Genomic DNA, 12899 nt, shown 5'->3' with positions numbered 1-12899 from the left:
TCGAGATCTATTTTGTATTCTTCCAGTGCCCAAAATATCTGTAATGTAAGAGATATTCTAGTTGGTCCGATACCAAAACCAGTATCGCAAATGCCTCAGACGCTGCCTAAAATGCTGATGTGGGTATCAGCGAGTCTGTATCGGTCCGATACCACATAATGAAGCCCTGCAGGAAATCAACTTTGTGTAGTTATTTGTTCTTTTTCAGTTGGAACTTTTCTAGTTCAACAGTCATTTATGTAGCATTGATTCTGGTGCTTCACTGGTATCGGGTCGGTACTTTGGATCATCGGGAAATAAAAAACTGTAGTGGAACAACTCTACGGCTCAGTCAATGACTCGGCCCAGTCCTGACCACCGTGGGACGTTTGTGAAGTGCAAAATGGAGATTAAATGTGTTTAGGGCTGAGGTTTTTCACCCATTGTTTTTTAAGGGCGCACTCACACTGTCCTTCCGCACCGGGCAAAAAACAGTTTTTCGGCTAAAGCCTAGTGCGTTTGACCAGTGTGAGTGCAACCGCTCCACGCATAACTGCGGACAGCTGGCCGTCCACGGCCCGTCTGAGAGAGGTGGGCTTTTGTAGAGCGCGTTTGTACATGTACGAGCACGAGGCCTACGGCGGTTCTGACGTAATTTCTGTGCGCCTGTTGGGACATAGAAAAAAAAAGGAGGGACCATGCGCGGACATTTAAAATAATGGCGGCGAAAGGTTCACGTTGGTGTGATGCGGAGGTGGAGTTTACTGCAGATTTGGTCGATGAAAAGTTTCAAAAACAGTCAACAAGATGCACAAAAACTCTGAGGTCTACGGAAAGATTTGTAAACAAAGCCACGCATCGTGATGACGTCATCAATGCGTGTGACGTGTTACGGCGTGATGACGTATAGGCAGCAAGAAGCATTCTCCGAGGCCCAGGTAGTGTGAGTACAAACGGGCCTGGAGGGGGGGACAAGTACCCTAAAGCACGGGGCGCGGTGCGGAAGGACAGTGTGAGTGCGCCCTTAAGCTAGAGCTTAGATGTGGTTTGCAAACGCATCGTCTGATGACTGAATTAAACACAATGTAGATGATTGATACTTTTTTTCGACCAAGTGGGTTTCACTGTGTGGGGCCCAGGGCTCTCTTGTAAAGGAGGTTTTTAAATTTTTTTTTTTTTCCTGGTTAAATAAATTCTTAATAAAAGAAACACTTGCTCAAATGTAGCTAAGTTTATTTGTAGAGCTGCTCCGATACCATTTTCTTCCCCGATACCTTAACTAACATATCGGCCATGATCTGATCTGATACCAGTAAAAAAAACATAATACTCATCTCATCTCATCTTCATCTCGAGGGGCAGCAGCTTTAGCAGGGGACCCCAAACTTCCCTTTCCCGGGCCACATTAACCAGCTCTAACTGGGGGATCCTGAGGCGTTCCCAGGCCAGTGTGGAGATCTAATCTCTCCACCTGGTCCTGGGTCTTCCCCGAGGCCTCCTCCCAGCTAAAAAAAAACAAAATACTGTATATATAAATATATTTATTTTCAACAGTTGTTTACTACAAAACAACCAATGTGGTCGCTGTTATTGTTGTATAACCTTGCATAGGACTTCCATTGTTATCTACAAAAGTCATGGGCGGATGTAGCTCAGTCCATAGGTGACTTGGCTGAGAACCGTAGGGTCGCTGGTTCAAGTCCCCGTGTGGACCATGTATAGAGTGTGGACTGGTGGCTGGAGATGTGCCAGTTCATCTCCTGGGCACTTCCAAGGTGCTGTTGAGCAAGGCACCGAACCCCCAACTGCTCGGGGGGCTGGTCACTGGCAGCCCCCTCGCTCTAACATCTCTCCTTAATTGCATGTATAGGCCCTGTTTGTGCATGTGTGTATTTCGGGTCTGTGTGTGTAACACGTATAATAATAAGAGTGAAAAAATCCAATTTCCCCGTGTGGGATTAATAAAGTAATTCTTCTTCTTCTTCTCATAATGTAAAAAGAACATAAATAAACGACTTTTAAAGAAAATGATGCAAAGCAAAATGATGGCACCAGTGCATAGACCTGTGTACTCAATACCAGGATTATAGGCAGAATCTGAGGCGTGGCTGACACTGGTATCAGTATCAAATTCAGATTTTTGCGTGTAACAAATGCATGAGAATGTTTTGTCCAAGTCATGCTACTGTCACTCAATCTTTTCTGCGAGAAGAAAAGTTATCATCACATTATAATACTGCAGGTGGAACAACCTGATCTACATGTTTGTGAGATGTCACGGTACACTGCCAGAGAAAGAAGGAGTAAATGTTAAATTGGGCGGCAGTAGATCAGTCCATAGATGACTTGGCTGGGAAATGGAGGGTCGCTGGTTCGAGTCCCTGTGTGGACCATGAATGGAGCGTGGACTGGTGGCTGGAGAGGTGCCGCTTCATCTCCCGGGCACTGCCAAGGCACTGAACCCCCAACTGCTTGGGGCGCCGGTCACTGGCAGCCCCCTCGCTCTGACATCTCTCCATTAATTGCATGTATATAGGTCCTGTTTGTGCGTATGTGTGTGTTTCGGGCCTGTGTGTGTGTGTGTGATATGAAAAAATAGAGTGAAAATTGAATTTCCTCATTGCGGGACGAATAAAGGAATTCTTCTTCTTCTTCAAAATAAGCACCCAAAGTATGCTGTTACTATACACACCGCACAGCACCCGGTTATCCCCTTTCATGAAGTTTTGTGAGACTTTAGTGACTTCTCCGTGATCTGGCACAGTTTTGTTGTCTTCATATCCGTCCCCCAAACCCACCATATGTCCCACTTTGAGTAATTCACCGACTGATTTTTAGAACAGACCTCCGGATGATGGGTTACCTGCCAAAGTAGCCGGTCGAGGAGAGAAACAGCGAGCAGAAATCGCAAACACTCCTCAGGCTTTAACAGATGGCCGGAGGTACAGTAGCTAACCCACCCTGATGCACAATGAAGGTAATCTCTTCCAAAGGCGTGCAGGTGGTGTTCAGAGCGTTCTACTCTAGTTTCAGAACTACGGACAGCGCAAGAAAAAAAAAAGGCCTTTGGAAACACGTCAGTAGCTGTTTCAGGACCACGGACAGCGTCGACGTGCTAAAGGAGCAAAACGGTCCTTTTTTCAGTATCTCATTCAATGGTTGTCCTTATTTTTATTATGTAACTATAAAAGAGTGTTTTTATGGGCTTCACTATTCCTGCCCACCCCACCCGCTCAACCGCCCACCCTCTCCACCACCACCTTCATTCTCCTGTTCTGGAGAGGTGACAGCTCGGCCGGTTTAGCCCAAGCAAACAGCTTGCCCAACTGCATCAAAGACGTCTCAGATGCCAGAGCCAGACTGACAGACGGCTCGGAGGAGAAGGGAGGGGGGGGGGGGGGGGGGAGACGCAGGGAGATAAAAACCTCTTTCAAATCGTTCTCAAAATAACAAACACAAACTCTCCCAACTCTCCTCCTGGCAACGCACAACGGATGATGGTCCAACTCTAATGTTTATTGGCTACATCTTTTTTCTTTCATACAGAAAAAACCCATTGGCTTTTAAAACCATTTCAGAAGAAGAAGAAGAAGAGGAAGAAGAAGAAGAATAGGAAAAGGAAGGAAGAAGAAGAATAGGAAAAGGAAGGAAGAAGAAGAAGAAAGGTAGGAAGGAAGAAGAAGAAAGGTAGGAAGGAAGAAGAAGAAGAAAGGTAGGAAGGAAGAAGAAGAAAGGTAGGAAGGATGAAGAAGAAGAAAGGGTAGGAAGGAAGAAGAAGAAAGGGTAGGAAGGAAGAAGAAGAAGAAAGGTAGGAAGGAAGAAGAAGAAGAAAGGTAGGAAGGAAGAAGAAGAAGAAAGGTAGGAAGGAAGAAGAAGTAGAAAGGTAGGAAGGAAGAAGAAGAATAGGAAAAGGAAGAAGAAGAAGAAGAATAGGAAAAGAAAGAAGAAGAAGAAGAAGAATAGGAAAAGAAAGAAGAAGAAGAAGAATAGGAAAAAGAAGAAGAAGAAGAATAGGAAAAGAAAGAAGAAGAAGAAGAAGAATAGGAAGAAGAATAGGAAAAGGAAGAATTCCTTTATTAGTCCCGCAACGGGGAAATTCAATTTTTCACTCATTTATTGTTATTCATGTGACACACACACACACACACACACACACACACACACACACACACACACACACACACACACACACACACACACACACACACACATGCACAAACAGGACCTATATACATGCAACTAATGAAGAGATGTTAGAGCGAGGGGGCTGCCAGTGACCGGCGCCCCGAGCAGTTGGGGGTTCGGTGCCTTGCTCAACAGCACCCCGGCAGTCCACAAAAAGCTCAAAACCACATGGTCGAGCTGAACGCGAGGCGGTTTTTCCTCACGTCCTCCCAAAGAATCCCATTTGAGTTTACAGATTTGGCTCAGGACAGGATTACATAACCGTCTATACCATGGGTGTCAAAGTGATCCAGTAAAGGGCCGTGTGTGTGTGTGTGTGGCTGCAGGTTTTCATCCCAACCAAGCAAGAACACACCTGACTCGACTTACTCAATCACCTGAACTGTCTTCACACAGTTGGTTTGTTGGACCAGGTGTGTTTTTGATTGGTTGGAATGAAAACCTGCAGCCACACACACACACACACACACACACACACACACAGCCCTTTACTGGATCACTTTGACACCCATGGTCTTTACTGTCAGATGGAAGACACAAGTAAGGCAAATGTCACCGAAACATTCCTATACACTCTGAAATAACCCGGCTCTGCGGAGGCTCCCTTCAGACCAAAGCTGGGCTCTGAATCACATTTTGGGAATCAGTGTTTCACTTTCACTGTACTGTTATTCCCTCACAGTGTCTTGTATAAGCCCACCCACCCCCTCCTCCTCCTCCTCCTCCCTCCACCTCCACCCCCACCCCCACCCCCCTGCTCATGGCAAAGCCTTCTGCTTGGCTTGATAGGTTTGGGTAAACAGTGAATGGGGGCGAATTGGACCGTGCTGTTGGTGCTTCTGACACTTGGCGGACATGAGAGGAAGCCGTGAGCGGCTTCTCCTCAAGGGGGCCTCTCTAAATCAGCTATGGGAAGTCCATGGCTTGCGTTTGTGATCAGTATTTTAGTTTATTATTTCCAAGCCTGCTGCTTAATAAGTGAGGATTTGAGACATTGGCGGACCTAGATCACCAAGCTCTCACAGGTAACACCACTCAGGAACCAGATGTCATCCAGATCTGACGTGTTTTGTCTGATTTTTCATTCTTTTAAAGTGTTTCTAAAATCACTTTTGGGGTCACTCGGGCTGCCGTACCTGGTCATGCCCGACTGACGCCCGTACATCTCCGTCGTGCGCTATGGGGAGTGGGTTGGAGTGGGGGGAGGCTCCGGGGAGGCGCCGTGCGTCGTGCGCTACAAGGCTTGGCCACGGATCTGCGCGCGGCGCTCGGTTCCCGTCAGACTGATCAGATGCTCAGTGCGCGGCTCGACCCGACGGCTGACTGAACGCAGGAGAGCCGGAGAAGCGCTCCGCTCGTCGGGGTTTCTTCGTTCTTCCAAAGGCTGATCCCAGGAATATACGGCCTCCGGACCCGACTGCGTGTTGGTTCACGTCCCCCCGGGGGGTCGAGGGAGGAAAGAAAAAAAAAACTAGAGAGGGAGGAATAGGGAAAGAGAGCAGGAGAGAGAGAGAGAAGAGACGCTGGACTTGCTGCTCTTGTAGCTCTGCGGGGCTGGTCGCCTCTCTCTGGTTCGGGGAGCCTCGGGGGCGATGCTGCTGGGCGGGGATGGTGCACGGTTTCTGCCCGGTGGCGGAGAAGATGCGAGCCGCCGCTACAACACACCCGCACCGCCGCCGTCCTATTTTCCAAACAAGAATTGATGATGATGGTGATGATGCTGCCTCCCCCAGCGCTCTTTTTCTGCTCCTCCGGATCCTACCCGTCCGGGATTCTGTTTCTCCAAACCTTGGATTATAGATGATTGCTGTGGACATTTTAATTTCCTTTTAATTTCATCAACTCACGTTTTGTTTTTTCTCTCGCGGGGGGAAGTGAGCGAGATCTAAATTGGTAGATTGAGCACCGGTGTGTTTTCGTCTCCAAGTGCGCGCAATCACGCCCAAAATCAGTGACCGACGCCTTGGTGAGGAGGAGGAGGAGAGAGGGAGGGAGGAGGAGGTGGAGGAGGAGGAGGGGATGCCGCACCGTCCATCACCCAAATATCAACAAATGTCACCAGGCTCGGATTTTGGGGAAGCCCCCCTCGGTTGGCGTTTGCGTGTAACCCGGTCGGCGCGGTGGCAGTGAGAGGTGACAGCAAAGAGGGGGGGGGGGGGGTCTGCCGTCCGTGCCATATCAAACATTGCGGATATATGGCACAAGAACAAATGAATAATTAAAGATTTCACTCTTATCTATTTCTATTTTTATCTCGCAGGAAAAGAGGGGACCTGGGGAGGAGAGAAAAAAGACAACTGCAGATCCTGTCAAGATGCACTAGGCTGTTGAGAGGGGGAAAAGACGCAGTCTCCGGCCAGGGTAGCCTCCTTAGATGATTCCCACATTTCTGTAAACGCACAGCTATGCATCCTTAGCGCATGTGTTAAAGGTGATCGATCTGTTTTTGCCCATTGAAATGCAAGCACCGGCTCACTCCTGGAGAGGTTTTTCCCCGACCTAAAGCATTTTTTTTTTTTTTTTTTAAACAGGATGCTTTGCTTTTCGACGGAGAGAAAACACGAATGCAGCGTGGAGACGGAACGTTTTTGACAGTTTTCACACCCGCTCATTAAACCGATCGTGTGTGGCTTTATTTTCCTGACAGATTTTGCCAGAAATTGCATCAACACATCGCTCTATTTCCCCATTCATATTCCAAACACACGATCAGAGACACCGTGCGCTTTCCCTCTCCCTCTCCCTCCCCTCTTCTCTCCTCCTCCCTCCCTCCCTCCCTCTCTCTCCCTCTCCCTCACACAAATGGAGGTATCTTCTCGGCGCTGAAGATCCGGGAAAGGAGACGCAGATAGAAAGAAGGGGGGAAAGAAAGACAGAGATAAGCCAGAGAGAACTCAATTCTGCATGTGTGTTTGGAGCCGAGGCTGATGGGGTGGTGGCATGTGGAGGTGTCACTCTGAGGTTCCCCCCCGGCTCCTTCCTAACCTCTGGCGTTTGGTGTCTGCAGAATGGCGCGTTTTGGAGACGAGCTGCCCAACAGGTATGGAGGAGGAGGAGGAGGAGGAGGAGGAGGTGGTGGTGGCGGTGGTGGCGGGGGTGCCGGCGGACAAGGGGGGCCCGGCCGCGGCGGCAGCAGGCAAGGGGGGCCCCCCGGAGGGCAGCGGATGTACAAGCAGTCGATGGCCCAGAGAGCCCGGACCATGGCCCTGTACAACCCCATACCCGTCCGGCAGAGCTGCCTAACGGTCAACCGCTCCCTCTTCCTCTTCAGCGAAGACAACCTGGTGAGGAAGTATGCCAAAAAGATCACCGAATGGCCATATCCTTTCATAAGCAATGCCCAGCAGACTGCCAAGGTACCGGGTACCGGGGGGCGGGGGGTTGCAGCGTGGTGTGTGTGTTTGCCGGAGCTGGAGTGGTTGGCGAGGTGTGGCCTAGTGTGGTGTGGAGTGGAATTAAGCAACACCTGCAGGCAGAGGCGGATGAAGGTGGACATGGGCCCCTGGGCTGCTGTTTGTTTGGTCCCCCCCACATTATTAATTATGCTTTATCAGAAAAAAAACAGCTGGAACTGAAAAATCCTGTTAATTTAGGAATTTTCTTCAGTAGATCTTGGTCATGTTGTTCTTTCAGTTGTTGTGCTTTTCTTTTTAATGCTCCGCTATCACATTTCCTTTCTGACATTTTGCCGCTGTACTGTCTAGTTACAGTGAGTGACGTGTCATTTGACAACAAAACGGACCTTATGAACCTGGCCACATGATGGCAGCTGATTGGGTAAATGTGTCCCATATCCATCCGATTAGCGACTTCATTTAAAAAAAATGTTTCTAAGGACCCGATAGGAGGCAAGTTGGTTTTCCCAGTGAGGTGATCTAGCAACATTTCAAATAGTCTGGCCAGTCCGGGGCCCCTGCACATTTGGGGCCCGTAGGCTGCAGCCCAGACCAGCCTGTGCATTAGTCCGCCTCCGCCTGCAGGATGAAAGTTGTGGTTGGTCGGTGATCTGCAGCATGGGGGGAGAAGTGTTTTTTATTTTTATTTTATAGCATTATGTGTTTTTTTCTTTTCTTGTTTTGCAGTGTTGTGTTTTGTAATGCTGTTGTGATGTAACATGATGTTTTTATAGGATGTGTGTGTGTGCGTGTGTGTGTGTGTGTGTGTGTTGTATGGCTTTTTGCAGTGTGCTGTTGATGGTTACATGACAAAAAAAACGTGATCTCACTTCACTCTCCAGCCTCTCACCTGGTAAAGCTTCCTTTGATGGAATGAAAGATGATGCTGACGAATGATGGCGGTTGTCATGACACCAGCTATCACAATCGTGTTGACGCTGCTGGTGATTAAGATGCATCGTGAATACAGCATTTAGTTCAAACCTGTTAGTGACCTGAGAGTGTGTGCGTGTGTGCGTGTGTGTGTGCGCGTGTGTGTGTGTGTGTGTGTGTGTGTGTGTGTGTGCGTGCGTGTGTGTGTGTGTGCGTTGGGGCTATAGTTGTAGTCAGAGCTGAGTGCTGATGTCAGCATTATGAAGGCTTAAGCACCATGCAACCAGGAGGGAGAGGAAATGACTCTCTCCCGCTCTCTCTCTCTAATTACCACTGACCATATATGGGCGGCCTGTGGCTCGTACAGGACGGCAGTGGAAAAAGCTGTAATTGTCAGGACAGGTCGGTCTACTGCTGTTAGAACCTGGAGCACTCTTATATGGTCCCTACTCAAGTTAGTTTCTTCTCACTCTGCTGGAAAAAACCCTGAAAAATCCAAAGTATCATGTGTTTTGAGGCTAATTTTGTTTTATTGTGCCTGTATTAGAACGACAGAGCTGTACCAGGGGCCATCACAATGACACAATTAGCATTTTAGACCCGTGTAACACCAGGATACCCCATGGCACGGTGTAATAGCAGAAAATTTAACCACATGGCCGGATTAACTCGCCGGAGGGCCGCGGGACAAATGCAATTCTCCGCGCTTTTATCCTGTCACCTTCGAGCACAGCACACATAGCAGAGTACACATAAGGGCTGAAACTAATGATTATTTTCATTATTGATGAGTCTCCCGATGATTTTCTCATTGAACCGATTGATTGTTTTGTCTAAAAACGAAAGCAACTTGTGCAAAATGCTCTTTACGCTTGTGCAGAAATCTGGTTTTGTTCGGAGCAGCAGTCCACAACAAGCAGATATCGCATTTACAGTTTACAGTTTACAGTTTACACAATGCGCGTTAGTGGCGTTGCAGAGACGCGTTCAGTGACCGCCGCGGCAGCTTCATGCATGCTGAGAGGGTGAGAGAGGGTGAGAGAGGGTGAGAGAGGGTGAGGTGGCTCCCTTTGGGTCTTTTAAGGTGATGTTACAGTGCAACAAAGCTCCGAGAGTTCCTAATTCAACACAGGGGGGTCCCTTAGTTCAACTGCTTTAACTGTAAATGAGCTTTTATGCTTTTTACGCACATATCTCAGCTCAACACTTCTTCACAATAACAGAAATGAATGACAGATAAAATGCTGATGCGAGGAGGGAAAACAGTTACCTAAGGTTTTTAAAAAGGTCAAATAAGTTGAGGATTTGTCACGCAGATTTTATTTTTTGGTTTTCTTGGAGACAGTACAAAGACGCACAGCATCAGCAGACCTCGGGTGGTCTGAGACTGTTCATCAGCAGGCGTTAAGCCTTGAAACACTCCAAATGATGAGTGAGGCTGCTCACACGATAATCCCGTATGCGTCTGTGTGAGAAACAGTGCATTTGTAATGAGATTTTAAAAACTTATTTTTAAACGTAAAGAAACGTTGCAAAAATGGCAACGAAATACATTTACTGTCATCAAGATTGATTTGATTCAGATATTAATAAAACAATATGCACTATGCATGTTTCATATGTATCATATCACAGGGTCTGAGGCAAGTTTGCGTGACTAAAAATGCAGTTATATTTCCTTTTAAAGGAGATTGACAGGGCCAGTTTTAGATCTCCTGTTTCCTGGTGTTATGGTAGAACAATGTATGATAAAAAATAGCCAGTCAGCAAAGAGGTCTCACAGCCATCGAGGAGAATTTACTGAATCAAGGTTTGACACACTCATCACAGAGCTCCAAGATCCAAAATCCCAAAAATCCCCAAATCCCCAAAATCTTAAATTCCTAAATTTTCCCAAATTTCCAAGTGTCTCTTAAATGAACTTCCCGTCTTATACTGATGTTTGTGTGCTGACAACTTTTGCCATTGTGTGTGTGTTAACATCCACCATACCATATCACGTTGGGGTCACCAATTTATGGTAGAACAATGTATTATACAAATAGAAAGGTCTACAAGAAGGAGTCAGCAGAGAGGTCTTACAGCCATTAAGGGGAATTTACTGAATCAAGTTTTAACGCACTCATCACAGAGATCCAAGATCCACAATCCCAAAAATCCCTAAATCCCAAAAATCCTAAATTCCCAAATTCCAAGTGTCTCTTAAATTAACTTCCCGTCTTATACTGATGTTTGTGTGCTGACAACTTTTGCCATTGTGTGTGTGTTAACATCCACCATACCATATCACGTCGGGGTCACCAATTTATGGTAGAACAATGTATTTTAAAAACAGAAAGGTCTTCAAGAAGGAGTCAGCAGAGAGGTCTCAAAGCAATCAAGGAGAATTTATTGAATCAAGGCTAACACAAATTCCTAAATTCCAAGTGTCTCTTAACAGAACTTCCCGTCTTATACTGATGTTCGCGTGCCGACGACGTTTGCACGCCCCATCAGGTCTTTCCAATACACGCTCAGTACATTTACAATCAGTGGCGTCTACTTTGTGTTCAGGCGTCATCACGCCCAAATACAGTTTTATTGTTAACAGAATGTGCTTATCAGGTCTATGTCCCCAAAACACGGTGACCTCGCCCTGTTATTCACTTTCTCAGTCATATTTTCTTCCACATATCCCTCCTGTGAGGGTTCAAACCCCCTCGTTGAAGTATTATCGTTAGAAATCAATTCGCCATCTGCGGCTCATGCAGTTAAGTTGATAAAGAAAGACAATGCAGTCATTTTAACTTAACATGGGATGCTTAAGACATGCTCACGTCACCTGTTATTCATTAAATGAGACACGAGGCTTGTTTGACAGGAAGTGCTATAAATAAGTTATATAAGTTCTTCGGGTTTCTACAAAAATGTTTTGGCCTTTCTGCAGAAATGAAAACATTGTTAGGAAATCCATCAGCTTACATAAAAAACGCTGAGTTTGTACTTTTTTTTACTGCTTATTTCCTCTCCAGGCTGCACATGTTGATACAGGAAGGTGGAAATGCTTTTGTTATTTATTTTTTTACCTCATGATCATAATTCAAGGTTTAGAAATGTGCGTCGCTGCTGGTGAGGGTAAGGTATGTTTAATGGTCATTCTGCGAGACTATGAATGTGTGCCTCACTTTGGAGTTGATAGATTTCTGTGATATACTTTATACTATATAATACTGCATGTTGTATAATAGAGAGATATGTGGCCGGTTATTGGAATATAGAGTATAATTTAGCGTAGTGCACAGGTTTGAATATGACAAATAAAATCAGGTGAAAACCAGCCAATTAAAAATCATATCAGACGGAAAAAACAACATTTACTCCCACAACTTAACAGCTAATGTTACTGTTACAGTAATGTCTACTTAGCAAGGCTGGTGGCCGTAAAAAACTAAACAACGTGTGAAAGTACTTCCTTCTTTTTTAACTCACGAACTTCAAAACAGGCAACTTGTAATGAATCTCCTCGTCATTAATCAATCACTTCCACAAGAGATGTGAGTTGTAGAGAAAATGTAAAATAGAAAGAGGTTGTGAGCGCAAAGCACAGCGCTGTGATGCTTTGAGTCCTACATCGCCGCCTGTATTTAGCTTTTGACGGACTTGGTTACGGTTTAAAGGCAGGGACACCCCAACTTCAAAGAGCTGTTGGCGATGAAGGGCGACTGTGTCCCGCCTAAAAAGTGGCATTTGAACACACACAGTGTCTTGCCCAAGGACACTTCGACATGTGGGGAAGGTGGGGCTCAAACCGCCAATCTCTCAAATGGAGGATGACCCACTCTGTCACTGAGCCACAGTCGCCCTAGATGCGTAAACGTGATCAGTGACATATTTACTTTATTAACAGAATTAGCAGTTACTTCTAACTAGCTGCGTTACAAATACTGTTACACTGAGATTCTGATCTTCACACCTCTCGATTATTTGAAATCACCTGAGCTGAAATAAGTTCATCTTCACCACACGGTAAACACACACTCATTTGAGCATCCCGCCCAAACGTACAGGATATGGAAGCAGCCTCAGTAACCTTTGCATTTTTACGCAATATGGGAGGCGTTTTTATTGCAAAACATGTTCAGATTTAAAGAACATCCACTTCCTGCTTTGAAAGCGAGCTGAGCGTATCCCAGCATGCCGCCATCTGCACAGAGCCAGGCTGTGTTGGCTGGCAGGCGCTGTGGCTTCTTCCACCAGAGACCCAGAGGACTTCATTATACCTCCCTCCGCCTGCACTTCCCCATTCCCTCTCTCTCTCTATCCACTCCTTTCATCTCATCCTCTCCACTGTGCACTTCTTCCCCTGTAACTCCGCTTTAAATGTTCTGTCCTCCATCTTCTCTCTCTTTCTCTCCTTTTCCCCCCGTTTCGTCTTTGCCCTTCTGTCGCTCTAACGTTTATTCAGTTTAGACACTGAAGTGGCCCAGT

General features: G+C 46.4%; 1 protein-coding gene across 1 annotated transcript in view; it reads left to right on the top strand.

Moving 5' to 3' along the window:
• cacna1ab (calcium channel, voltage-dependent, P/Q type, alpha 1A subunit, b) overlaps nt 1-12899 on the top strand; it is a gene marked incomplete at both ends in the record, with an annotated part of 186213 nt that overhangs the window by 34032 nt on the left and 139282 nt on the right. The window contains one exon of the mRNA XM_083936390.1: nt 7172-7483. Coding sequence (XP_083792516.1) covers nt 7172-7483 — 312 coding nt within the window. The remainder of the gene's footprint in view (nt 1-7171; nt 7484-12899) is intronic.

Source organism: Echiichthys vipera (genome assembly GCF_963691815.1).
Source record: "Echiichthys vipera genome assembly, chromosome: 2".
NCBI classification, from domain to species: domain Eukaryota; kingdom Metazoa; phylum Chordata; class Actinopteri; order Perciformes; family Trachinidae; genus Echiichthys; species Echiichthys vipera.
This window is presented reverse-complemented; position numbering and strand designations above follow the sequence as displayed.